Here is a 26,591-nt window from a genome sequence, read left to right as displayed (position 1 = left end):
TCGCGAATTTATGGCAGAGCGCACATTTAGAGTGCGGGTGAACACTACTCTCTCCCGTACTTTCTCCCAAGAAAACGGGATACCCCAGGGCTCCGTGCTAAGTGTTGTACTGTTTGCTATTGCCATAAATCCAATTATGGATTGTCTCCTTCCTGATGTCTCGGGCTCCCTCTTTGTGGACGATTTTGCAATCTGCTACAGCTCTTAACGGACCAGCCTTCTTGAACGACGTCTTCAAGGATGTCTCGATCGCCTCTACTCTTGGAGCACCGAAACTGGTTTCCGTTTTTCTTCCAGTGAGACCGTTTGTGTTAATTTTTGGCGTCGTAAGGAGTTTCTTCCACCCTCTTTACATCTAGGACCTGTCAACCTTCCGTTTTCGGACGTCGCTAAATTCTTGGGTCTTATGTTTGACAGAAAACTGTGCTGGTCCTCCCACATTTCCTATCTTTCGGCTCGCTGTCTGCGATCCCTCAACACCCTCCGTGTCCTGAATGGTACCTCCTGGGGAGCGGACCGAGTGGTCCTTCTCCGCCTCTATCGCGCCTTAGTGCGCTCGAAATTGGACTATGGAAGCATAGTTTACTCCTCTGCTCGGCCGTCTATTCTTCGTTGTCTCGACTCTATCCACCACCATGGATTACGTTTAGTGTCTGGAGCTTTTTACACCAGCTCTGTGGAAAGCCTTTATGCTGAGACTGCTGAACCTCCGCTGTCCATCGGCGAGCAGTCCTTCTGAGTCGTTATGCTAGCCATCTGTCTTCCATGCCTGCTAATCCAGCCCATGACACTTTTTTTTACGCCTCCTTTGATGTAGGGTATGCAAGCCGCTCCTCCTCCCTGCTACCACTGGGAGTCAACTTCTGTCAACTGCTCCATTCTCTTTCCTTCCGCTTTCCTAAAACCTTCTTGACAACTTGGGGTACAGCACCGCCTTGGCTCCATCCCCGGATCTGCCTGCTCCGTGACCTTTGTCAATTTCCCAAGGATGGTACCCCTTCACTTGTTTATCGTCGGGCATTTGCTGCTCTATGTGCACAAATGAAGGAAGCCACATTTATTTACACTGATGGCTCGAAAACATTGTTAGGTGTAGGGAGTGCCTATATTGTTGGCGACACCCCAAATCAATTTCGGCTTCCCGACCAGTGTTCGGTTTATACAGCGAAGCTTTACGCTGTTCTCCAGGCTGTCCACTACATCCGCCGCCATCAGCGGATACAGTATGTTATCTGCTCAGATTCTCTCAGCTCTCTCCTCAGTCTCCAAGCTCTTTACCCTGTCCACCCTCTGGTCCACCGGATTCAGGACTGCCTGCGCTTGCTCCAGTTGGGGGGCGTCTCGGTGGCGTTCCTCTGGCTCCCAGGACACGTTGGTATCTAAGGAAATGAGGCGCCCGATACAGCAGCCAAGGCTGCAGTCTCTCTTCTTCGGCCGGCTATTCGATCGATTCCTTTCGCCGATCTACGGAGTGTTTTATGTTGTCGTGTTGTTCTTTTACGGCACGCACTTTGGTCCACACTTCCCCATAATAAATTGCGGGACGTGAAAGCTCTTCCCTGTGCTTGGACCTCTTCCTCCCGAACGCGTCGTCGTGAGGAGGTAATTTTAATTAGACTCCGGATAGGGCACTGTCTTTTTAGCCACCGACATCTTTTAAGCGGCGATCCTCCCCCACTCTGTCCCCACTGCTCTCAGCAGTGGACAGTAAGACACCTTTTAATTGAGTGCCCCTATTTTACTCCGTTACGCGGCTGTCTACAGCTGTCGCCTGATATATCGTCAATTTTAGCAGATGACACGCGCTCGGCCGATCGCGTTCTCGAGTTTATTAGTGCCAGTGAAATGATGTCAGTCATTTGAAGCTTTTTTTGGGGACAACCAACCCCTTTCTGTAGTGAATTTTTAAGCCTTCCTTCTGCTTTTAGTTTCTCCATTTTTTTGAGTTTCGTTCCCATTGCTGGTGGTTTGGTTTTTACTGTTTCCTAAGTCACGGACCCGGCGCTAATGACCATAGCAGTTTTGCGCCCTTAAAAAAAAAAAAAAAAAAAAGGCTTTCTTAGTCATGTTTAAGTCAGTGTAGGTCTCTGAATGCTCTGTATGTACCACATCTCATACGAGTGTGGCTCATCTTTTGTGGAGTACGCTACTAGAGCACTTGAGGAGAGGTACAAGGAACATCACTGGCACACCGAGTAAAACAACTGAGCAAATTACCTGCCACTGAGCACTGCCTCATATTTAATTGTGAGATGCAATACAATGAGACCAGTGTGATTGTGCAAACACCAGTTTTCTGAGGCATTGTAATTAAGGAGACTATAGAAATAAAGGTGTCAGAAAATCTAATAAACTGTGACATAGGTTTCAGTTTTAAAAAGTCTCGGGGTCTGGTTGTCTATTGATATTTCGCCAACTATCTCATCCCCATGTGACAGGAGATGAACTTATAAATAGCAGTGTGGTGCCAACAGAACCTCGCAATCTGGTTGGAGTTCAAGCAGCAAGTACTTGCTACAACACAACTTGCAGCACCTGATTAAAATGACTGTACCAGTCATCAAAATATTGTGCATAAAAATTGAAACATCATTTCAACTGAATACCTGGAAGTATGTAATCAATCATGCAGAGGAAAACGTGAGAGATCACATGTTCTACAAGGTAGACAAGTTGCATAACTGTGAATTTCAAAAGTTTTGCAGTGAACTGAATATTCAGAGAAGTTTCGGGCCTGCAGCTGCCATTCACTTCACTACATGATATTTTGAATAGGCACCAGCCAGTCATCCTCAGGCAAGCCATCGAAGACAAACTGAGACATCCCCTGTCCTTCCTGCAATTTATTAGCAAGCTGTGTGTTCCACACATGTTAAGATTGTGGCAACAGACTGACCACATCACATCTACATCTACATATATAGCGATACTCCACAAGCCACTTTACAGTGCGTGGTGGAGTGTACACTGTACCACTGCTTGTCATTTCCCCTCCTGTTCCACTCACAAACAGCACGAGGGAAATACAAATGTCCGTACACCTCCTTATGAGCCCTAATTCCTTGTATCTTACCTTCGTGGTCCTTACGTATGATGTATGCTCGTGGCAGTAGAATTGCTCAGCAGTCAGTTTCAAATACTAGTTCTCTAAATTTTCTCAATAGTATTTCTCAGAAAGAATGCTGCCTTCCCTCCTGGGACTCCCGTGTGAATTCCCAAAGCATCTCTGCAACACTTTCATGTTGTTCGAACCTACTGGTAACAAATCTATCTGCCCACTTCTGAATTGCTTCGACGCCTTCCTTCGATCCGATGTGGTACAGCTCCCAAACACTCGAGCAGTACTCGAGAATTGGTCACATCAGCATCCTACATGCAGTCTCCTCCACAGGTTAACCACTGTTTTCTAAAATTCTCCCAATAAACCAAAGTCAGCCATTTGCCTTCCCTACCAGAGTTCTCACATGCTCGCTCCACCTCATATCGGTTTGAAACATTATTCCCAGATATTTAAATGACTTGACTGTGTCAAGCAGAACACTAGTAATACTGTATCCAAACATTACAGGTTTGTTCTTCCTACTCATCCGCATTAACTTAAATTATTCCACATTTAGGGCTAGCTGCAATTCATCACATCAACTGGAAATTTTGTCCAAGTTGTATCTACCTACAGTCACTCAACTTCGACAGCTTACCATACACCATGGCATCACCAGCAAACAACTGCAGAGTGATGCCACCCTGTCCACCAAATCATTTATGTTTGCAGAGAACAACAGCAGTCCTATCACACTTCCCTGGGGCACTCCTGATGATGCCCTTGTCTCTGACACTCCTCAATCGCCATTGAGGACAACATACTGGGTTATTTAAGAAGTCTTTGATTCACTCCCATATCTGTGAACCTATTCCATATTCTTGTGTCTTTCTTAACAGCCAGCATTTGGGCACTGTGTCCAATGCTAGAAATATGGTATCTGCCTATTGCCCTTCATCCTTAGTTCTCAGTATATCATGTGAGAAAAGTGCTACGCATTCGGGAGGACGACGGTTCAATCCCGCGTCCGGCCATCCTGATTTAGGTTTTCCGTGATTTCCCTAAATCGCTCCAGGCAAATGCCGGGATGGTTCCTTTCAAAGGGCACGGCCGACTTCCTTCCCCGTCCTTCCCTAATCCGATGAGACCAATGACCTCGCTGTCTGGTCTCCTTCCCCAAAACAACCCCAAAAGTACAAGCTGAGTTTCGCTCAAGTGATGCTGTCGAAAACCATGCTAATTTGTGGACATAACCGTCTTGTTGTTGTTGTTGTTGTTGTTGTTGTTGTGGTCTTCAGTTCTGAGACTGGTTTGATTCCGCCTACATCCTTCTGAATCTGCTTAGTGTATTCGTCTCTTGGTCTCCCTCTACGATTTTTACCCTTCACGCTGCCCTCCAATACTAAATTGGTGATCCCTTGATGCCTCAGAACATGTCCTACCAACCGATCCCTTCTTCTGGTCAAGTTGTGCCACAAACTTCTCTTCTCCCCATTCCTATTGAATACTTCCTCATTAGTTATGTGATCTACCCATCTAATCTTCAGCATTCCTCTGTAGCACCGCATTTCGAAAGCTTCTATTTTCTTCTTGTCTAAACTACTTATCGTCCACGTTTCACTTCCATACATGGCTACACTCCATACAAATACTGTAAGAAACGACTTCCTGGCATTTAAATCTATACTTGATGTTAACAAATTTTTCTTCTTCAGAAATGCTTTCCTTGCCATTGCCAGTCTACATTTTATATCCTCTCTACTTCGACCATCATCAGTTATTTTGCTCCCCAAATAGCAAAACTCCTTTACTACTTTAAGTGCCTCATTTCCTAATCTAATTCCCTGAGCATCACCCGACTTAATTCTACTACATTCCATTATCCTTGTTTTGCTTTTGTTGATGTTCATCTTATACCCTCCTTTCAAGACACTGTCTATTGCATTCAACTGCTCTTCCAAGCCCCTTGCTGTCTCTTACAGAATTACCATGTCATTAGCGAACCTCAAACTTTTTATTTCTTCTCCATGGATTTTATTACCTACTTGGAATTTTTCTATTGTTTCCTTTACTGCTTGCTCAAAATACAGATTGAATAACATTAGGGATAAGCTACAACACTGTCTCACTCCCTTCCCAACCACTGCTTCCCTTTCATGCCCCTCGACTCTTATAACTGCCATCTGCTTTCTGTATAAATTGTGAATAGCCTTTCCCTCCCTGTATTTTACCCCTGCCACCTTCAGAATTTGAGAGAGAGTATTCCAATCAACATTGTCAAAAGTTTTCTCTAAGTCTACAAATGCTAGAAATGTAGGTTTGCCTTTCCTTAATCTTTCTTCTAAGATAAGTCGTAGGGTCAGTATTGCCTCACGTGTTCCAACATTTCTACGGAATCCAAACTGATCTTCCCCGAGGCCGGCTTCTACCAGTTTTTCCATTCGTCTGTAAATAATTCGTGTTAGTATTATGCAGCTGTGACTTATTAAACTGATAGTTCGGTAATTTTCACATCTGTCAACAGCTGCTTTCTTTTGGATTGGAATTATTATATTCTTATTGAACCCTGAGGGAATTTCGCCTGTCTCATACATCTTGCTCACCAGATGGTAGAGTTTTGTAGGGCTGGCTCTTCCAAGGCTGTCAATAGTTCTAATGGAATGTTGTCTACTCCGGGGGCCTTGTTTCGACTCAGGTCTTTCAGTGCTCTGTCAAACTCTTCACGCAGTATCATATCTCCCATTTCATCTTCATCTACCTCCTCTTCCATTCCCACAATATTGTCCTCAAGTGCATCGCCCATGTATAGACCCTCTGTATACTCCTTCCACCTTTCTGCTATCCCTTCTTTGCTTAGAACTGGGTTTCCATCTGAGCTCTTGATATTCATACAAGTGGTTCTCTTTTCTCCAAAGGTCTCTTTAATTTTCCTGTAGGCAGTATCTATCTTACCCCTAGTGAGATAAGCCTCTACATCCTTGCATTTGTCCTCTAGCTATCCCTGCTTAGCCATTTTGCACTTCCTGTCGATATCATTTTTGTGACGTTTGTATTCCTTTTTGCCTGCTTCATTTACTGCATTTTTATATTTTCTCCTTTCATCAATTAAATTCAATATTTCTTCTGTTACCCAAGGGTTTCTACTAGCCCTCGTCTTTTTACCTATTTGTTCCTCTGCTGCCTTCACTATTTCATCCCTCAAAGCTACCCATTCTTCTTCTACTGTATTTCTTTCCCCCAGTCTTGTCAATTGTTCCCTTATGCTTTCCCTGAAACTCTGTACAACCTCTGGTTCTTTCAGTTTATCCAGGTCCCATCTCATTAAATTCCTACTTTTTTTGCAGTTTCTTCAGTTTTAATCTACAGTTCATTACCAATAGATTGTGGTCAGAGTCAACATCTGACCCTGGAAATGCCTTACAATTTAAAACCTGGTTCCTAAATCTCTGTCTTACCATTATATAATCTATCTGATACCTTTTAGTATCTCCAGGGTTCTTCCATGTATACAACCTTCTTTCATGATTCTTGAACCAAGTGTTAACTATGATTAAGTTATGCTCTGTGCACAATTCTACCAGGCAGCTTCCGCTTTCATTTCTTAGCCCCAATCCATATTCACCTACTACGTTTCCTTCTCTTCCTTTTCCTACAATCGAATTCCAGTCACCCATGACGATTAAATTTTCATCTCCCTTCACTACCTGAATAATTTCTTTTATCTCATCATACATTTTATCAATTTCTTCATCATTGGCATAGCTAGTTGGCAAATAAACTTGTACTACCGTAGCAGGCGTGGGCTTCGTGTCTATCTTGGCCACAATAATGCGTTCACTATACTGTTTGTAGTAGCTTACCCGTACTCCTATTTTTTTTATTCATTATTAAACCTACTCCTGCATTACCCCAATTTGATTTTGTATTTGTAACCCTGTATTCACCTGCCCAAAAGTCTTGTTCCTCCTGCCACCGAACTTCACTAATTCCCACTACATCTAACTTTAACCTATCCATTTCCCTTTTTAAATTTTCTAATCTACCTGCCCGATTAAGAGATCTGACATTCCACGCTCCGATCCGTAGAACGCCAGTTTTTTTTTTCTCCTGATAACGACATTCTCTTGAGTAGTACCCACCCGGAGATCCGAATGGGGGCTATTTTACCTCCGGAATATTTTACCCAAGAGGACGCTATCATCATTTAATCATACAGTAAAGCTGCATGCCCTCGGGAAAAATTACAGCTGTAGTTTCCCCTTGCTTTCAGCCGTTCGCAGTACCAGCACAGCAAGGCCGTTTTGGTTAGTGTTACAAGGCCAGATCATTCAATCATCCAGACTGTTGCCCCTGCAACTACTGAAAAGGCTGCTGCCCCTCTTCAGGAACCACACGTTTGTCTGGCCTCTCAGCGGATACCCCTCTGTTGTGGTTGCACCTACGGTACGGCTATCTGTATCGTTGAGGCACGCAAGCCTCCCCACCAACCTTCTTAGTCTCAAGTAATTGTATTATATTTGAACTGACAGGATTCTGCAGCAAACAGAAGTTATGGATATTGGTCAGTAATTTTGCGAGTCCGTTCTTTTACTTTCTTATACACTGGAATGACCTGTGCTTTTTTGCAGTCGCTTGGGGCTTTGTGCTGGGCGAGAGATTCACGATACATGCAAGCTGGGTAAGGGCTCAGTGCCGTAGAGTACTCTTTAGAGCACTCTTTGTAAAATTGAACTGGAATTCCATCTGGACCTGGTGATCCCCCCCCACCCAAATATTTCAGTTGTTTTTTTTACGCCAGGTATGCTTATTTTTATGGCCTCCATACAGGAGTCTGCCCAGGTGGTCAAATGACGGCATTGTGTACAGTTCTCCTTTGTGAACGATTTCTTGAATGTGAAATTTAAAACTTTGGCTTTCGTTTTTGCTATCTTCAACTGCCACACCAGACTGGTCAACAATGGGGTGTCTTTTCCATCCTTTATCCACCCTCTGGGCACGTAACTCTCCAGACCACAATTTACAATCTGCTTAAACTTTGGCCATAATTCCTCTACATCCACCTTAGTGGAACTAAGAGATGCAGATTCATTGTGTAAGTAATATGTTAATAACTGCTTATCTACTCCATCTCGCAGAAACACTTTCCTAGCCTTCTTGACTGATTTATTAACTTCGGTGATCATTGATGCTATAATGACATCACAATCACTAATCCCTGTTTCTGTACTGGCACTGTCAATAAGGTCCGGCCTATTTGCAGCTACAAGGTCTAAGATATTTCCATTGCCTGTGGGCTGCTGAGCTAGCTGCATGAGACACTTTTCAGAAAAGATGTTCAAAAGTATTTCACATGACTGTCTGTCTGTGTCCTCCACAATGAATCCATAGACATCTTAGTCTATACTCAGTAGGCTAAAGTCGCGTCCAGCTAGTATTGTATGATCTGGGTATTTACACGCTGTTGATTGTAGACTTTCTTTGAATGACTCTGTAACTGTCACAGCGGAATCGGGTGGCTGGTAAAAAAATCCAACAATTGACTTAGTTTCACTTACACGTGTTATATGCAACCAGTTGACTTCACTCTCACACTCAACTTCGACCTCAATAAACAATACTTTTTGTCAACTGCAATGAACTGTCTTTCTAATATATGTTCGGGGTGTATACGACCCGGGAGATCTGGGAAAAACCTGGGAATTTTTTCATCCGGGAGAAAACCGGGAAAAACCCGGCAATTTTTAAGAATTCTGTGAACTTTTTGTTTAGTTTTCAGTTAAATTTTTGTAATTTTGACTGGTAAAAATCAATACTCTAACAAAGGATATTACTGTATCCCACTACTGCAGAATAATACTGCAACAATAAAATGTGACTGAGGAAAAAAAAAAAAACTAAAATAAAACATAAATTGCAAAGGAAATGTGCTCATACAAGCTTTTGCCAACAGCAAAATGTGTCAAAGACCTTAGAAAGACTATGCGATGCTTCATAAAAAGAAATTGCCTCCGGTGAGTGTGAAGTCACAACTGTTTATATTAGATTCGTTTTAGCAGTTACGAGCGGGCTCATACGCATGCGCAGTTGAGTCACGTTTGAGTAGTAGATTCTCCCACTTCTGGCTACAGGAATGTGGCTGTTGGCTGTGCAAGCAGTCGCAGCAAGCAGCTAGATGCTACCGGGAAAAGGGGGTGCCAAATTCATATTCTTGAGGGGAAAAAAACTTGTTTCACAAAGCGCCTAGCATCCAGCGCACATTGGTCTATTGATTATTCATATGATTTTGAAACACATTCCTGTTGGTTTTTATCATTCTTGAACACATTTTAAGTTGATTTCTGAATGAATCATAAGTTTATTTTTGAATGCGTGCATAGTGTACGTGATGTCTCTGTCAGAAGAATCTTCGTCGCATCTAGAAATAAACTTTCCGCAGACAAAAGGGGATGGGGCTATGCGAGCTGAGCGGAGTAAAGCTGAATGGATGAATGCCAATTGCTTTCTGATTATATGGTTGATTGGGTTTGCGAATGATCAGCGTTGTTATGATTACTAACGAAATCCATAGATTCAGACTACCAGAATGGAAATGGAAATAACTAACAGCAATAACAAGTGTGAAAAATTACGTGTTATCTTCTCAGTGTATCCAAGAAAATGAAATTTTGACAGAAAATTTTTGGCCAGATCGCTAGACTAGCAAGGACCAGTTGTACAGTCCCCGGCTAGCAGCTGCTTAAGTTTTGTTGTGGAAGTAACACGGAAAACGTGTTGTACAAACGTGTAACAATGCTTAACCGGAGAATAATCACGAGATTACTAAACCTGTGATTCTGGCAGGTTTAGAGAAGTTAATTGGTGAGCAAATTTTGAGAATGGCGGGGATAGCTACAGAATTGGTGACGACAAGATTGTTTGTTAGAATGAGGAAGCAGAAGAAACGGGGACGTCACATGAATTAAGGAAGAGTAAAAGGATTCCAAATTTATATAAAAATTTTGTAATACTACTTTTCGATCTCATTTGAGAAACTGGTGCGTATGAATGAAATGTGAAACTATTTCCTAACACAAATTTTTTTGGTTGTAGTAGGCCTAATAGGCATTTGGTATTGATACTTTCGTGAATTATATTCTTTCGTGTTATAAAAATGACCATTTGTGCCAAAACAGTCTCGTTTATTTGGTGTGTGTTACAAAATTGCTGCAATATTAGAAAGGCCTTTTTTGTTTTATCTAGCAGACAGTGACAAAATAGACGTAATCAGATCAAGAAACCACACCAGTCTTGGGTATTATTTGTATTAGCAGTTTTTTCAGTATTAGATAACGGCATTTTGCTTTTTCATGTAGCAAAACGTTTGACGAACTTTGATGAAGTAATAGATTCTGTCGCAGAAAGGAAAGCATGCCGTGTAAGGCTGTAGCAAGATTAGAGAGAAGAAATGCTAGGAGCTAAGGATTGAAGAAATGTGTACTTTCTTGCTTGTCTCTTCTCTTTAGTGGTTTTATGTATGCTATATTTAATTTTATGGCACACAAAACAGCAAGTTATTAGCTAACAGGCAATAAAGAGTGCAAATTTTCTGAAGAGTTCTTGTTCTCCCGATTACAAATAATCCCATTCACTATTAATTGCGAGGTTGAGCATGAGAGGCACCACAGGACATCTCAATTTCCACTGTCCTGAATATAGTTTGATTGCATCCATAACAAAATATACACGTTTCAATTCCACAGAGCGAAATATAGTGATGTGCGATAAAGAATGCTGTATGAAGAGGCGTGGCACTGCACTTTGGCACACTTAAGACCAAATAACATGTCCTACATTTCCTCGAACACGTATGTTATACATTTCAGGCTTTCGAGAAAGATGTGCGCTACAAGATGAACATGTTTTTGAAATTCGATTTTTTTTTAGTTTTGATCCACAGTACTGGCTAGTTTCAACTGTTTGCTGCATTTGAAGTGCACGTTTTGATCTTCTAGCATGTATGGTATTATGTCATAATAAAGAACCAAACATGATATAATACAGTACTGATGCTACAACAAAATTTACATCCCTAAAACCACTCTGAAAAGCTTAATATCAAGTCGAGGTCCACTTCACTGGGAATCTGGACATACGAATGTGCATTTTAAGTATGCACTTTAAATGTGCACATTTTAGTTATGGTTCATGAAATTCCGATGCTCTTGGAGTATCCTCTGATGTCCTGTTTCTTTTATGACATAATGTATAATCTTTCAATGTTTTACACGTACGTACTGTGCATGTCAGGATGTGGCTGAGGTGGAAGTGGGGTCTAAAAAAGAACAAGCGTTAATTTTTCAACTCCGGTCGGCAAACTGCCCTATTTATTGAGAAAACATTTACTGATGACCTAGCTGGGGTACATTATGTGAGTTAGCGGCCATAAGGCGCAAACAGATTGAGCCAGGGTTCGAAAAGTGCACGGAGGCAACCGGCCAATGCTTCTGATCTCGTCGGGGGCCTGTCAGTAAAAGAGGGCGATCCACATGCCTCGTTCGTGCAGCTCGGCGCAGTGGGCGCTCACACGTGGTCACCTGGACCTTTCTGATTGGCTGCTGTAGGAGCTCTGCCTAGGCAAGCGACACTTCCCTAAGTGTCACCCCGTCAGTAGAAAGGTTGTTTGTTCGTCAAGCACGTGAACAAGCCGTGGGATAGCGGCACATACTGGAGAAATCTGATGTGTCGCCAACCCAGGGCCCGTGCACGGCTTTGTGAAGATCCATTGCCATCCATAGCTTATGCATTTAAAAAAATTTCACTTTTCTTTTATTGAAAATAAAGGACTTCCATACTCAGTCTGTTAGCACCTGTACATCTCCTTCCCCTTCCACAGGAGCGAGGTTTTATGGTGAAAATTAGTTGTTGCTCGTTGATAAAAGAAAAAAATTTGCTCCCTTGGTCAGGTGTGCTAATATTTGCAAAAATGGGGGTGGGAAAGTCTCTCACAGCCTCAGTCAACAGAGGATCTGGTTTGACACCTTCAGCACTAATGACATGTCCCAAGTACTGGACTTGTGACTGTGCAAATGAACATTTATCTGTCTTCAGACTTAAATGGGCACTCTGCAAACATGACACAACACACCTCAACCTTTCTGCATGTTCTTCAATAGTTTTAGAAAATACAATAATTTCGTCTAAATAAACTAAACATGTGGTGGGCTTTAAACCACGTTAACAATAAATCAGCAAATCTTTGAAAGGTTGCAGGAGCTTTCCTGAGACCAAATGGCATTCGTAAAAACTCATACAAACCCGAAGGCACAATAAAGGCGGTTTTAGGTCTGTCCTTGGGAGCTATAGGAATCTGATGATACCCTGATCGCATATCTAAAGTTGTGAAATACTTGCAGTTTCCTAATTGATCTAGGGTTTTGTCAATACGGGGCAAAGGATAAGTATCAGGTGTTGTTACTGTATTCACTGCTCTCATATCAACACAGTGCCTATAACTCTTCTCGCCATTGATTGATTTCTTACGAACCAGAACGATTTGGGATGACCAGGGGCTGGCAGAGGGTTGAACAATCCCTGCTGCTAGCTGCTGTTGAACTGTGTCTTCCACTATTGGTTGTAAATGATAAGGGATCCTATATGCCTTTTGAGATATAGGTCTAGCATTCCCGGTGGGAATCTTGTGCTGTACGAGGTCAGTAGCAGGCAAATATTGCCTATTCTCAAACAACCACGCAAATTCCTCCGATACGGGCCATATTAGCCTCTGCTCTGCTTTACTCAAATGCTCTAACTTTTCATTAAATTGCTTTTGCAAAGAGGGTATCAGGGTATGCACACTTCTAATAGGGAACTGCTTCCTATTTTGACTCTTACCTTCTTTAATCACTCAAAAATCATCATCTCCTATTTCCTGACCACTTGCTAAAACTGTTCCACGTGGAATCTCTATCTTTCTCAAACCAAAATTATCGACACATACAGGTACACAAAACTTCTTCCCTTTTATCTCTACAGCACATAAACCTCTCTTCACAGGAACTTGTAACCTGTCCAACACATCATTTTGACGGAGCAGATTCACAAAAACAATTGAACTAGTAGGCAATGGAGCTTTGATATCAATCCATAGAACCTTGCCTGTCCCACTCTCAATGGTAACTGGGTGTAACGATTTAATGTGCCATGTACGCGGTTCTGTCGGATCCTGTGAGAGCGGCCGTCACTCACAGTTTCCTTGTGCGCTTTCAGTCCGAACACCGCCGAAAAAGTGAGTTTCGTCACCAAATCGGATGGTGTGCGTCCTATAATCGATTACCCCTTGGTACTCATTGAGGAAATCATTGCCTAGAATGATATCAAAGTCCCTCTTACGTTTCCGTACAACCTCCATGTTAAAACCATATGTTTTTTTTACTTAACTGAAAACGTAACGAAAGATGACCCGGCAGGAATGATCAGTCCCTCACCCAATCCAGCAATGTGATAGCGGGGCGGTTTCAACCTCCACTTATCGTGATAGAGGACAAACAGCACGCTAATTTGTGCTCCCGTATCTACTAACACACTAATTGTTCTACCCCTGAGTTTACCCTCTAGCAAAACATTTGCCACCTCATCTTTCTGCTGTTTTTTATACACCAGTTTCATTACTTTTATCGGGGGCAAGGGTTGGTGGCTGAGCCTGCCCCCCGACCATTTCCCTGTTGGTAACTACCCCGTTGCTTGTTTGTCTGTGGAATATTTTGCTGCCCTTGTCTGGTTACATTATTTTGGGGGCATGTGGCATTAGTATGCCCGATCTTGTGACATCTGCCACAACACAGTGCGCGGCAGCGCGCTGCAGTATGATGAAACTTCCCGCAGTGCTGACATTTTGCATCATTAAGAAACACACGCTGCGACTCGTTACTTCGCGATGGGTGAGTAACAAATCTCCCTGCTTCCTCAGTGTGCAATTCGCACAGCTTCGTGCAATGTAGTAGGGGAAGCCATTTTCACTTCCGTCCTGGTTTGTGGGTTAATCCCTCGAATGAACACATCTATAGCCCTTGCTTCTGCTTCCTCTATTAAAACTTCATTATGGGCCTGGCAGTTGCTAAGCACATACGTGCGACACGATACTGTGTGGATTCGATCAGCAAATACTTCTAAATCTTCATTGGTTTTCTGTCATAAGGTAGACAGCAAATCCCGATAATAACTGACACCTCTCTTATCGGAATAGCGCTCTGCTAACCCTTTAGTCAAGGCTTCAAAAGTGATAGCATCTCGCAGAGCGTCGACTGACTCAACATATGTTCGAGTGTCTCCTGCTGGTTTCAGCTTCAGCACACTCAAAAGGAAACTATCAGGCCACCCACAAGTCCTACCTACATCTTTGACACACTGCAGAGATGTCGTTACATTTCCGTTAGTTTTACCCGCAAAAGTCGGGATGAAATTTACGGCAGGGAAGCTGCCAACAAAAGTGGACATAGGCGGAACTGTGCTAACTGCAGAGGCGCGACTAGCACTTGCAGCTGCTTGTTCAATTGTAACTTATTTGTTGCTTTCCGCCGCAAGCGCATTGCACTGCTCTTGCAATTCCATCTTTTGCATAGTTAACCGTCTTATCTGTTCTTCTAACATAGTGACAGGGTCTACTCCAGGAATTTCGGCAGCAGCTCCTGCTTGCTTATTTGAACAGGTGTCAGGCATGTTTACAAAATGACTTCACAAACAACTCAAGGAATTGCTACAAAGATAGCAAGGCCAGGCTACTGCAATTGCTCGCGACTTACACTACTTCATTATGCTGGAGGCGGCGAAGGCAGACGAAGCGGCAGCCGGGTGTTGACTGCAGGCTGCGCAGCGACGCTACAGCAGCGGTGAGAAGTGCTGCCCCGGCAGCATCTGATACAGTGGCATCCAGCTGACTGTGGCTCAGCTGGCGGCGTGATGGTCAATGTGCGACTATGTCGCTGTATCGCGTGCGTTAATGCTGAAATGTGCATGTCAGGATGTGGCTGAGGTGGAAGTGGGGTCTAAAAAAGAACAAGTGTTAATTTTTCAACTCCGGTCGGCAAACTGCCTCCCGTTTATTGAAAAAAACATTTACTGATGACCTAGCCGGGGTACATTATGTGAGTTTAGTGGCCCCAAGGCGCAAACAGATTGAGCCGGGGCTCGAAAAGTGCACGGAGGCAACCGGCCAATGCGTGTGATCTTGTCGGGGGCCTGTCAGTAAAAGAGGGCGATCCACACACCTCGTTCGCGCAGCTCGGCACGGTGGGCACTCACACGTGATCTCCTGCACCTTTCTGATTGGCTGCTGTAGGAGCTCTGCCTAGGCAAGCGATGCTTACCTAAGCATCACCCCGTCAGCAGAAAGGTTGTTTGTTCGTCGAGCACGTGAACAAGCCGTGGGATAGCGGCACATACTGGAAAAATCTGATGTGTTGCCAACCCAGGGCCTGTGCACGGCTTTGTGAAGATCCATTGCCATCCATAGCTATTTTTGTAACTACCTCTTGTTTATATCTATTCTTGTAGCTTCAACAGAGAGATGGGAACTCTTACAAAAACATGTACCCACAACACAAGCAGGTGGTCTGCAAGAGTAGAGGCAGTCAGGGTTATTTACTAGTATTTTGATAAAGCTGTAAAGGCTCTGGAAGTAATTGAAACTTATAAGTTGTCAACACCAGGAACAAAAACTGAGGCAAGATCTATTTTAAACAATATGAGAAAACTCAGTTTTATTGCTTTAACTTGCTTCTGGTTGGTGTGAAATATTTTTAAAAATCATTGTACATCCAAAGCTATTTGTGAGGCTCAAGTATTAGCAGAAAAGAACAAGATATCAATGGAATTCTCTGGATTCTATTAGAAATAACTGACAGAGTGGTAATGGTGTTGAGTACCAGGTTTAAGGCACAAGAGAAAATTTGCACCAAGTTCTGTTCTTCGTTTGGTGTCCAAACTCAAGAAATGGAAGTGGAGCATTTAAAGATCAAAACAGTGGAATTGGCAGATACCTATGTCGAAGATCTTAACAAGGAATAATTTATTTTTGTGCACAGGCAATAGAGTGTGGCTTGCCAGACGTCATTGTATCATCCATATTAAGTTCAGTTTATAAAAACAAATTGGTCGAGGGGTAATCCAAAATTACTACAGCCTTAAAATATTCCATGCCATGCCTGTTTCTCTTTCCTCTGGAGAGAGGAATTTTAGCAAGCTGAGACTAATAAAACATTATTTTAGGAACACAGCTGCTCAACAAAGGTTAACAAATCTCAGTACAATCTCCAAAGAGCACAAACAAGCTGCTTCCATAAACTATGATGAGATCATAAACATTCTTTGAGCAAAAAGAGCTCAGGAAGTGAAATTTTAATTTTATTATTTGTACAGAGAATAATAATTTTCTATTTTTTTGTATTTTATGTTTGTTTGGACTTTGGGCTTACTTCAGTCAATAAAATAAGTTATGAGATGGTGATATTTATTTTGAAATATATCATTTACATTACTGTTATAAAACTGTGGAAAATCCAAGATGGAATAAGACAATATTATGAAAAGGAAAGACTGCTACTCGTCATATAGAGGAGCTGTTGAGTCATAGTCACAACAAAAACATTGCCATACATGTTGAGCTTTTGCCCAAAAGGCCTTTTTCTAAAGCAGTCAACACCCACATATTAACAAAAGCACAACTCACATTCTCTAGCCTCAGTGGCTGTACACAGTGGTCATGTATGTGTAATTTGTGCTTGCTTGAATGTGTGCATATTGTCTATTTTAGGAAAAGGTATTTTGGTCAGAAGCTCAACATGTATGGCAGTCTTTTAGTTGGGTCTGTCTGCATCCAACAACTCGTCTATACAATGAAGCAACTAAAGTCACTGGATACCTGTTAAGATCTTGTCGGACCCCTCCTTTTGCCCAATGTAGTGCAGCAACTCAATGTAGCATGGACTCAACAAGGCATTGGAAATCATCTAGAGAAATATTGAGCTGTGCAGCCTCTAAAGCCATCCACAGTTGCAAAAGTGTTGCCAGTTCGCAGGAGTTTGTGCACAAACAGACCTCTCTATGTCCCATAAATGTTCGATGGGCATCCTGGGTGGTAAAATCATTCGGTCAAATTGTCCACAATGTTCTTCAAACCAATCGTGAACAACTAAAGCCCATTGACTTGACACATTGCCATACACAAAAATTCCATCATTGTCTGGGAACAGAAAGCCTATGAATGGCTGCACATGGCCTCCAAGTAACTGAACATAACCATCTCTAGTCAATGATTGATTCAGTTGGACTAAAAGATCCAGTCGAGTCCACACCATTGTGGAGCCACCACCAGCTTGCACAGTACCTTGTTGACAACGTGGGCCCAAGAATTCAAGAGTGTGGACGGGAAAGGGGGTGGAGGGCTGTGCCAAACTCGACCCCTACCATCAGCTCTTACCAACTGAATTGGCACTCATCTGACTGGGCCATCTGGGGTCCAACCGATATGGTCATGAGCCCAGGAGGGGGCTGCAGGAGTTGTGCTATTAGCAAAGGCACTTGTGTCGGTCGACGGTTGCCACAGCCCACTGACACCGAATTTTGCTTCACTATTCTACTGAATATGTTCCTCGTACATTCCACATTGATTTCTATGGTTATTTCATGTGGTGTTGCTTGGCTGATAGCATGGCTAAGACATGTCTCCGCAATATTCTTTCTTCCAGTAGTGCTAGTCCTCCAAGTTTCACAGGAGAACTTCTTTGAAGTTTGAAAGGTAGGAGACGAGGTACTGGCGGAAATAAAATCGTGAGGATGGGTTGTGAGTCATGCTTGGGTATCTCTGTTGGTAGAGCACGTGCTCGCGAAAGGCAAAGGTCCCGAGGTTGAGTCTTGGTCCGGCACACAGTTTTAATCTGCCAGGAAGTATAAAGCAACCATGATCTTTTAACTTTTGTCCCACTTTTGAAACCAATCTTTATTTAAACTTCTGGCTTCTCTATAGCTTTTACTGATATCAGGATTGTATTCATTTCCTGCTCTTGTTTTTATTACATAACACCTTTCAGGGTCAGAAAACTGCTTTGACCATGTGAAATGATTGTTAAAATCAAATTCAGGCAGACAAGTTCCACACTTTGACTGGAGCTCCAGGAATTGGTGTTCCATATTTCACTGTGTTGTCTATTTCTTTCTAACTTGCGTCAGATTGGTTGTTCAACTTCAATTTCACATGAAACCAAAAAGTATAAAATCCGTACTAAACTTGTGTGATTTACTGTGCTGGAGTAACTTGTTTACATTCATTTCTGTCGGGGTAGTATTACAGCGATAGTAAGGGGTTAATCCATCCTAAAAGTGACACTTAAAAACGAATACAAAAAGAAAGCTGTCCGTACACAGTCGGTTGTCTTGTAATTTACATATATAAGCCTATTGGTTATGTAAAACCTATATGATTGCGTGAGGCAAAGGAATAGAAATCTACAGTTATTTGCTTCAAGCTTGGATACAAGTTTTCATCTGTAAATTTATATTCATATTTATACCTCTGATTCATCTTCTATTTCATATCTACACATCATTTTTAGGACATTCAACATTCAAATCCATTTTTATATGCTCTATATTTAAAGACGCATAGATATGTTTGTGTGTACGTATATCTTAAGACAGCAACTATTTGATAATTTTCATTGTTCAGAACTTTCACATACACAGACATAACGCAAACTCGCAACTTGAATGATTGCATGAACATGTTAAAAAATAAATAAATCAAATGATAAAATCGGGATAAAAGCAGTTATATATATAAAAGCAGTTATATATATAAAAGCAGAAATCAGAATTTTTTTTATTAAAACTCACTCACACTGCCACAGGCAAATTCAAGTCATGAGAAACAGAAGCAGGAAGCAAGTCAATATGTTGCAAGTAAGTCAGGTCGTCGGCACTGTTTGCCGAGCAAGGATACGCTTTCAGCAGAAAAGAGATTGCAACACAAAACCAAAGGAAGTGAGACAAGCGTATTTGTTAACTCATAATGCCTGTTGCAAGAAACTGTACCTCTTTCATAAGAACACATAGCGAGGGGCCAACACAGTGGTTAACAGCCTGTTAAGTGAATATAGCAGAGTGAGGAGGACCCATTTCATCATAACGAACCAAGCTTTGCATAACAGCCTCACGATGGCTCCCTTTAAATATTCCAGCTCTCATCATGAGCTGATCATTGCAATTAATGGCATTCACAGTAATAGCACTCAATTCAGTGATTCCAATACTGCAATGAATCTATGTGTTAGATGCTCCAGTACAGTCTATGAAGTAACCAAAATTTACTCAAGATGATGGCCTTCACCTGACGAATTTCATGCTGCTCACTGCCTACCATCTTCTGATGGAGAATGTGCCGCCAATGCCAGACTCCAATGCAGAAGCCAACAACAGCGCCTCTCGGGGTCCACATTCCTGTTGAACACTGAAGGGTAGAGAGTAGATCAACCTACCACACGACTTCTGACACCGAGCACATTGCAGATGGGTCATCAAGCATCATTATAGAATTCGCAGTGTGATGAAGTACACTCCAGCAGCTAGCGCAAGAACTACTTCGCACTGGGCAGTGGCTGGTAAATGACACAGTTGCTTTCACCTGGGTCTTCCACAGGGATATGATTCGTGTGAGAGGGTATTGATATGGGGATTGGGAGTGGCAGTGGCAAAGAGATGGACTAGGGTATTGTGAAGGTTGGATGGGCGATGGAACACGGCTTTGGAAGGGATGGGAAGTATCTCAGATTGGATGTCACTCATTGCAGGGCACGATAACACGTGTTCTAGCTTAAGCTGCTGCCAGCACATCAGCCGTCAAAGAGGTTGCGAGAAGATTGATAGTAGGCGCAAGCAACGCACCTATCAGGAGGGAGGCCAAAGATAAACTTGCAAGAAACGTGCCACCAACCCACCCCTCCCTCCCCCCAACTGCCATGACTGCCAGTATTTAGATTGCCACCACGGACTGGAGGGCCCAGTCAGGCATCCATTGAGTCAGTGGGTAGAGTCATCACTTGCAGCCCAGTGGGAGTCGCAGTCCCAGTTAGCTCTGCCTCTAGTTCAGTCAGCCAGCACATAGCAACCAGAATACAGAATAGTGTGCAGTGCACGACACCAGCAGTGAGGCCAACATGGACTATTACAGAAGAGCTTGTACCACATGAGCTAGCCTAAGATCTACATCTACATCATTACTTTGCAATTCACACTTATGTGCCTGGCAGAGGGTTCATCGAACCATTTTCATACTACTTCTCAACCATTCCACTCCCGAATGGCACATGGGAAAAGGGAACACCTAAATCTCTCCGTTCAAGCTCTGATTTCTCTTATCTAATTATGATGATTATTTCTCCCTACATTTTGGAAGAGAAAGTTGGTGATTGAAATTTTGTAAATAGACCTTGCCGCAAACAAAACACCCTATGTTTCAGTGACTGCCACCCCAACTCACGTATCATAGCAGTGACACTCTCACCCCTGTTTTGCGATAACACGAAACGAGTTGCCCTTCTTTACACTTTTTCGATGTCCTCCGTCAATCCTACCTGGTAAGGATCCCACACCACACAGCAATATTCCAGCAGAGGACAGACAAGTGTAGTGTAGGCTGTCTCTTTAGTGGGTTTGTCGCATCTTCTAAGTGTTCTGCCAACAAATCGCAGTCTTTGTTTTGCCTTACTCACAATATTATCTATGTGGTCTTTCCAATTTAAGTTGCTCGTAATTGTAATTCCAAGGTATTTAGTCAAATTGACAGCCCTTAGATTTGTGTGATTTATTGTGTACCCAAAATTATCGGATTTCTTTTAGTAGCTATGTGGATGACCTCACACTTTTCTTTACTTAGTGCCAATTGCCACTTTTCGCACCATTCAGAAATTCTCTCTAGATCATTTTGTAATTGGAATTGATTGTGTGATGATTTTACTAGACGGTAAATTACAGCGTCGTCTGCAAACAATCCAAGGGGGCTGCTCAGATTATCACCTAGATCATTTATGTGAATCAGGAACAGGAGAGGGCCTATGACACTACCTTGTGAAATGCCAGGTATCACTTCTATTCTACTCGATGATTTACCGTCTATCACTACAAACTGTGACCTCTCTTGAGAGCAAATCACAAATCCAATCACACAACTGAGACGATACTCCATATGCACACAATTTGATTACCGAGCGAGGTGGCGCAGTGGTTAGCACACTGGACTCGCATTCGGGAGGACGACGGTTCAATCCCATCTCCGGCCATCCTGATTTAGGTTTTCTGTGATTTCCCTAAATCGTTTCAGGCAAATGCCGGGATGGTTCCTTTGAAAGGGCACGGCCGATTTCCTTCCCTAACCCGAGCTTGCGCCCCGTCTCTAATGACCTCGTTGTCGACGGGACGTTACACACTAACCACCACCACCACAATTTGATTAATGGTCAGTTGTGAGGGAACGGTATTAAAAGCCTTCTGGAAATCTAGGAATATGGAATCGATCTAAGGTCCCTTGTCGACAGCACTCATTACTTCATGGGAATGAAGAGCTAGCTGTGTTGCATAAGAACGGTATTTTCTGAATCCGTGTTGGTTATGTATCAATAAGTCATTTTGGTATACCATCTGGACCAGAAGACTTGCCTTTCTTAAGTGATTTCGCAACACCTGAAATACCTACTTTTATGTCACTCATGCTAACAGCTGAGATGAGTAGCTTCCTGTTCTGGTTAATAAAGAACCTTCTTAATATATGTGTGCAGTTTGTGTTACAGAAGAGGATACCGGCCACCAGACAACATCCTATCCTTGTTTCCAATGGTACAGGCCTACAGTGACAATGACAATGAGACGACATACAAATAGGTAATCAAAGCTCTGGCAAAAGATGTTGTTCAGTTGTTCCAGTCTGGGGTGGTTTTGGGCGATGAAGGGGACACTCCATTGTGGCTGGTTCTTGGGAGTGGTGGGAGGATTGCAACTGTGAGGGGAATTGGCAAGGGAGATCGGGTTGCAGACTAGATCCAGTGGGTATCCCCTTGCTCTTGAGCATCTGTAGTAGTATTCCAGACATCACCTCCATAACTTATCCAACCTGCTGACATCCTACTCCTGTCTCAGGGCACCACTATTCAACCCCTTTCATACCCACAGTGTTCCTCCTTGTCCACTTCTGACCTTTCCAACTTGCCTCATCCCCCAAAACTCCTTACCAACTCTCCACCAAATCCAGAGCCAACAAATTCCCGTGTTACTGTTATTAAGCTTCCAACCAATACCCTCAGCTCCATAGAAGTTTGAGTGCTATCCAAGGGACTCACCTTTAGCTCTAAACCCGAATTTAACCATGCTGGACTTGTCAAAAACCTACTTTCATTCTCCTGATCCTTGCAATGGAAGCAATTCATTGTTGCAAATCCCTCCTACCAAAACTACCCTAATTCCAACATTCAACCTTGCCTCTTCCAGTTCATACCACTATCCAACTATGATCCTCCCTCTCTCCCACCTAACCATTCGCTGGTCAACTTTCAGGAATTCCTTACCTTCAACTTAGCCTCACCATCCTTCCCCACATTCCTTCCTCAGAACAACAGCCTTTCAGTAAAAGAAAGAACAGCCATTCACAACCTCAAAACAGATCCTGACCTAATCATCCTACATGCTGACAAAGCCTCCGCCACTGTTATGAATCACAGTGACTGCATGGCAGAAGGCTTCTACCAGTTATCTGACTCCTCCACCCGTAAACAATGCCAGAGTGATCTCATCCCACAAGTTCAAAACCAACTCCAATCCCTTCTTAAAGCCCTAGGCCCTTCCCTCGACACCCTGCACACCCACCTCCTACGTGCCCCTCAAAATCCACAAACCCAAGAATCCTGGATGCCATATTGTCGCTGGCATTGTGCCCCCACTGAAAGAATTGCGCCCCCCATTGAGCAACACATCCAACCAATTGTCCGTAATCTAGCCTCCCATGTCAAAGACACCAACCATTTCCTTCATCAACTCTCCACCATGCTCACACCTTTACCTCCTGGATCCGTACTCGTTACTATTTGACACCACCTCCTTATATGCCAGCATCCTTCGTGCTCGTGGTCTTACCATTATCGACACAATCTTTCCCAACATCCTTCAGACTCCAAACCACTATTATAGAAATTATTAAACTAATTTAAATACACTACTATTAGACAACACATCCGAAAACAAAGGAAGTAGGTTACAGTACGCTTGTTCGCCCACTGCTTGAATACTGCTCAGTAGTGTGGGATCCGTACCAGAGAGGGTTGATAGAAGAGATAGAGAAGATCCAACGGAGAGCAGCGCGCTTCGTTACAGGATCATTTAGTAATCGCGAAAGCGTTACGGAGATGATAGATAAACTCCAGTGGAAGACTCTGCAGGAGAGACGCTCAGTAGCTCGGTACGGGCTTTTGTTAAAGTTTCGAGAACATACCTTCACCGAAGAGTCAAGCAGTATATTGCTCCCTCCTACGTATATCTCGCGAAGAGACCATGAGGATAAAATCAGAGAGATTAGAGCCCATACAGAAGCATACCGACAATCCTTCTTTCCACGAACAATACGAGACTGGAATAGAAGGGAGAACCGATAGAGGTACTCAGGGTACCCTCCGCCACACACCATCAGGTGGCTTGCGGAGTATGGGTGTAGATGTAGATGTAGATCAATAAAACAGCAATAACAGTTAGCAAACAATGCAATGTCATATGATGGGAGGGGTAGGCTGTATGCGCATCACGTCTGAGACCATTTCCGTATCAACATGGGGAAACTCCAGTTTTATTGAGTGGTATCGCTTTTTAATTGCACATGATTCACAGGTATATAGTTCTGTGATATATCAATTCATGAAATATTTTTCAAAATTTGTTGGAGAGATATTAGTTTCTTTTTCAGTCAGAATGTTTAGGTAAATTATTTGATAAAGGAAGATGCAATTTTATTTCCACGGCTGAAAAAAATAGTGACTGAAATGATTAATATGGGAATTATTTGCAGTTTTTTCATTCTTCTAGTTATTTATCCAATTTCCTTTTGGTTTGGTTTGTATTGTGATGTACAACATTTTGTGAGTTCACAAAGAATTATAATTTATGGAATTAGTGCACAAATGACAGCTTGTATATAATTGAGGCCACCTCACAATTCAATTTGTTTCCACTCTTGTGTTGATCTCACCAAAAACAGTGTCTTTAAGTCAGAATTTTCTTTCCACTCTTGGATGTTTTATGTTAGTGTACTATCATTTAATTAGTTGCTCTGCAGACTAGATCTACGGAACTCTTTTGTTATTAACTGAGCTTCACATTTACTTTCAGTTTTCCTCTCTTCTTCCAGACACTGTTGTTTAGGCAACAAAGTTCTTCTGACTTCAGACAGCATTTGATGTCTGGCTTCCCTTACTCGATCAACAAGTTGCCGTCAAGTGACAAGAGAGAGCAGCGGGAGCACCGCAGAAATATGCAGCTGCTAACAAAATCTGGAGTGCCTGCAGCTCTTGATGCTGACTGTGTGCAGCAGAATCTGGCCCTCTGCTATTTGGCGTGCTGTCTGCTGCAGCCGGTAGACAGCCAAGTCTCTGAGATGGTGTTGCAGTATGTAAGAAGTGAGTTCTTGTCATCAAGTTGTAAATTATGTTTGCCAATAATTTTTGCAAAAATAAAGAATGCGTAAAACTGTTTTCAAGGGAATCTGTTGTTATAAGTAAGAAATTTTCCAAAGAAGGCTCAGTTGAAAGACAAATAAAATAACAAATTCTGGTAAAGAGACTGTGAGAACAGTTATTTTTAATTTGTGTTTTCCGTTCAAGGAAAGTAAAATTTTGATGTATGTATGACGAAAGTCAGTATTCTTGATCATGATTGGGGCCATTATCAAGCTATTAGTGTCGCCTGTATCAAACGATGTGAGGTATGTGGACCAGTCACATCCATATGCTTCTTTGCTAATCTAAAACTTAGCATTTGTATGGCTCACGTTTTGCGTAAAATAAAAATGAGGAAAGGCAACTTCAGCATATGGCACAGGCAAATGTAACAACACTGAGGTTGTTGGATAGATTTTTCTCAGTACATATGTACGAGGGCTATCCACAAAGTACATTATGTTTTGGAATTAAAAATAAATAAAGTATTGGAAATTTTTTTTATTATATACAGATGAAAGCCACACTTAAATTCTACTTTTCTACATAGTTGCCATTTAAATTAAGGCACTTATCGTAGCGATGGACGAGCTTGGAAAGTCCTTCGTCGTAAAATTCGGCCGCTGCGCCTTCAACCGTGTGGTTACCTCTTTTGGGACAGAAAAGGTGTGATTTTTGTGGATTTCCTGGAAAGAGGCACTACAATAAACTCTCAAAGGTATTGCCAAACTCTGCACAACCTCAGAAGAGCAATACAAAACAAGCGCAGGGGAAAGTTGGGCTCAAAGATCTTGCTGATTCACGACACCACCCGGGCCCACATGGCAAATGCCACTCGTGAAGTTCTCGAATCTTTTAAGTGGGAGTTGTTTCCTCATCCGCCGTACAGTCCCGACCTGGCACCGAGTGACTTCCACTTATTCCCAGCAATGAAGAAGTGGTTGGCTATGCAGCATTTTGATGACGACGCACAGCTTCAAGAAGAGGTAATCACATGGTTGAAGGCACAGGCGGCCGAATTTTACGACGAAGGAATTTCCGAGCTCGTCCATCGCTATGATAAGTGCCTTAATTTAAATGGCAACTATGTAGAAAAGTAGTATTTAAGTGTGGCTTTCATCTGTATATAATAAAAATAATTTCCAATACTTTATTTATTTTTAATTCCAAAACGTAATGTACTTTGTGGATAGCCCTCGTATATGTATATATTTTATACACAAGTGTTTTAATGCGTATACAGCACCAAATGATATAGGATTACCTAGTTACATACTTTAAATAAGCATTACATAAATGTTTAACACAGCTAGTTGTAGTAATTATTTCAGATCGAAACGAATATTCTTCTGTTCCACATGCTTCATAGAGGGATGAATCAGTCAAAAAGACATTGACTGATACAGTTGATAATTGAATAGCTTTAGAACATGTATAGACATGGGTTGGACTGTGGGCCACAAGATGTAAATTTTTAGTGCTGTGGCACCATTAAATTTGTTCTTGTTTCAGTTTAAAAACCGGTCTTTGCAATATAGAAAAGTTAGTTATCTGAATAATAGCTTGGTTTGGTGATTGGTAGCTGATTTTCTAATATTTTTGTTTTAGTATATCTGTAGTAGGCTATATCTCAGTTGTTTGTTTATGTCGTTAACTTTCTCCTCTAAAATGTATATTTGAGTGTCACTACAAACATGAGGTGATTGAAAAATAAGTGTAGAAGCTGCGATTGAGTTCAGTTCAGCAAGAAAATGGTAAGTCTTTTCTCTAAAAGCCCCTGCCTAATGATAGAAATAGAATTTGTAATGAGGCATGTAGTGATGGATATGGAAATG

The 26,591-nt window shown here is 42.3% G+C and overlaps 1 protein-coding gene across 1 annotated transcript in view; it reads left to right on the top strand.

The window, feature by feature from the left end:
* LOC124802941 (testis-expressed protein 10 homolog) overlaps positions 1-26,591 on the top strand; it is a 150,986-nt gene that overhangs the window by 98,916 nt on the left and 25,479 nt on the right. The window contains exon 7 of the mRNA XM_047264028.1: positions 24,450-24,717. Coding sequence (XP_047119984.1) covers positions 24,450-24,717 — 268 coding nt within the window. The remainder of the gene's footprint in view (positions 1-24,449; positions 24,718-26,591) is intronic.

The sequence above is a fragment of the Schistocerca piceifrons genome, chromosome 6 (assembly GCF_021461385.2).
Source record: "Schistocerca piceifrons isolate TAMUIC-IGC-003096 chromosome 6, iqSchPice1.1, whole genome shotgun sequence".
NCBI lineage: Eukaryota > Metazoa > Arthropoda > Insecta > Orthoptera > Acrididae > Schistocerca > Schistocerca piceifrons.
This window is presented reverse-complemented; position numbering and strand designations above follow the sequence as displayed.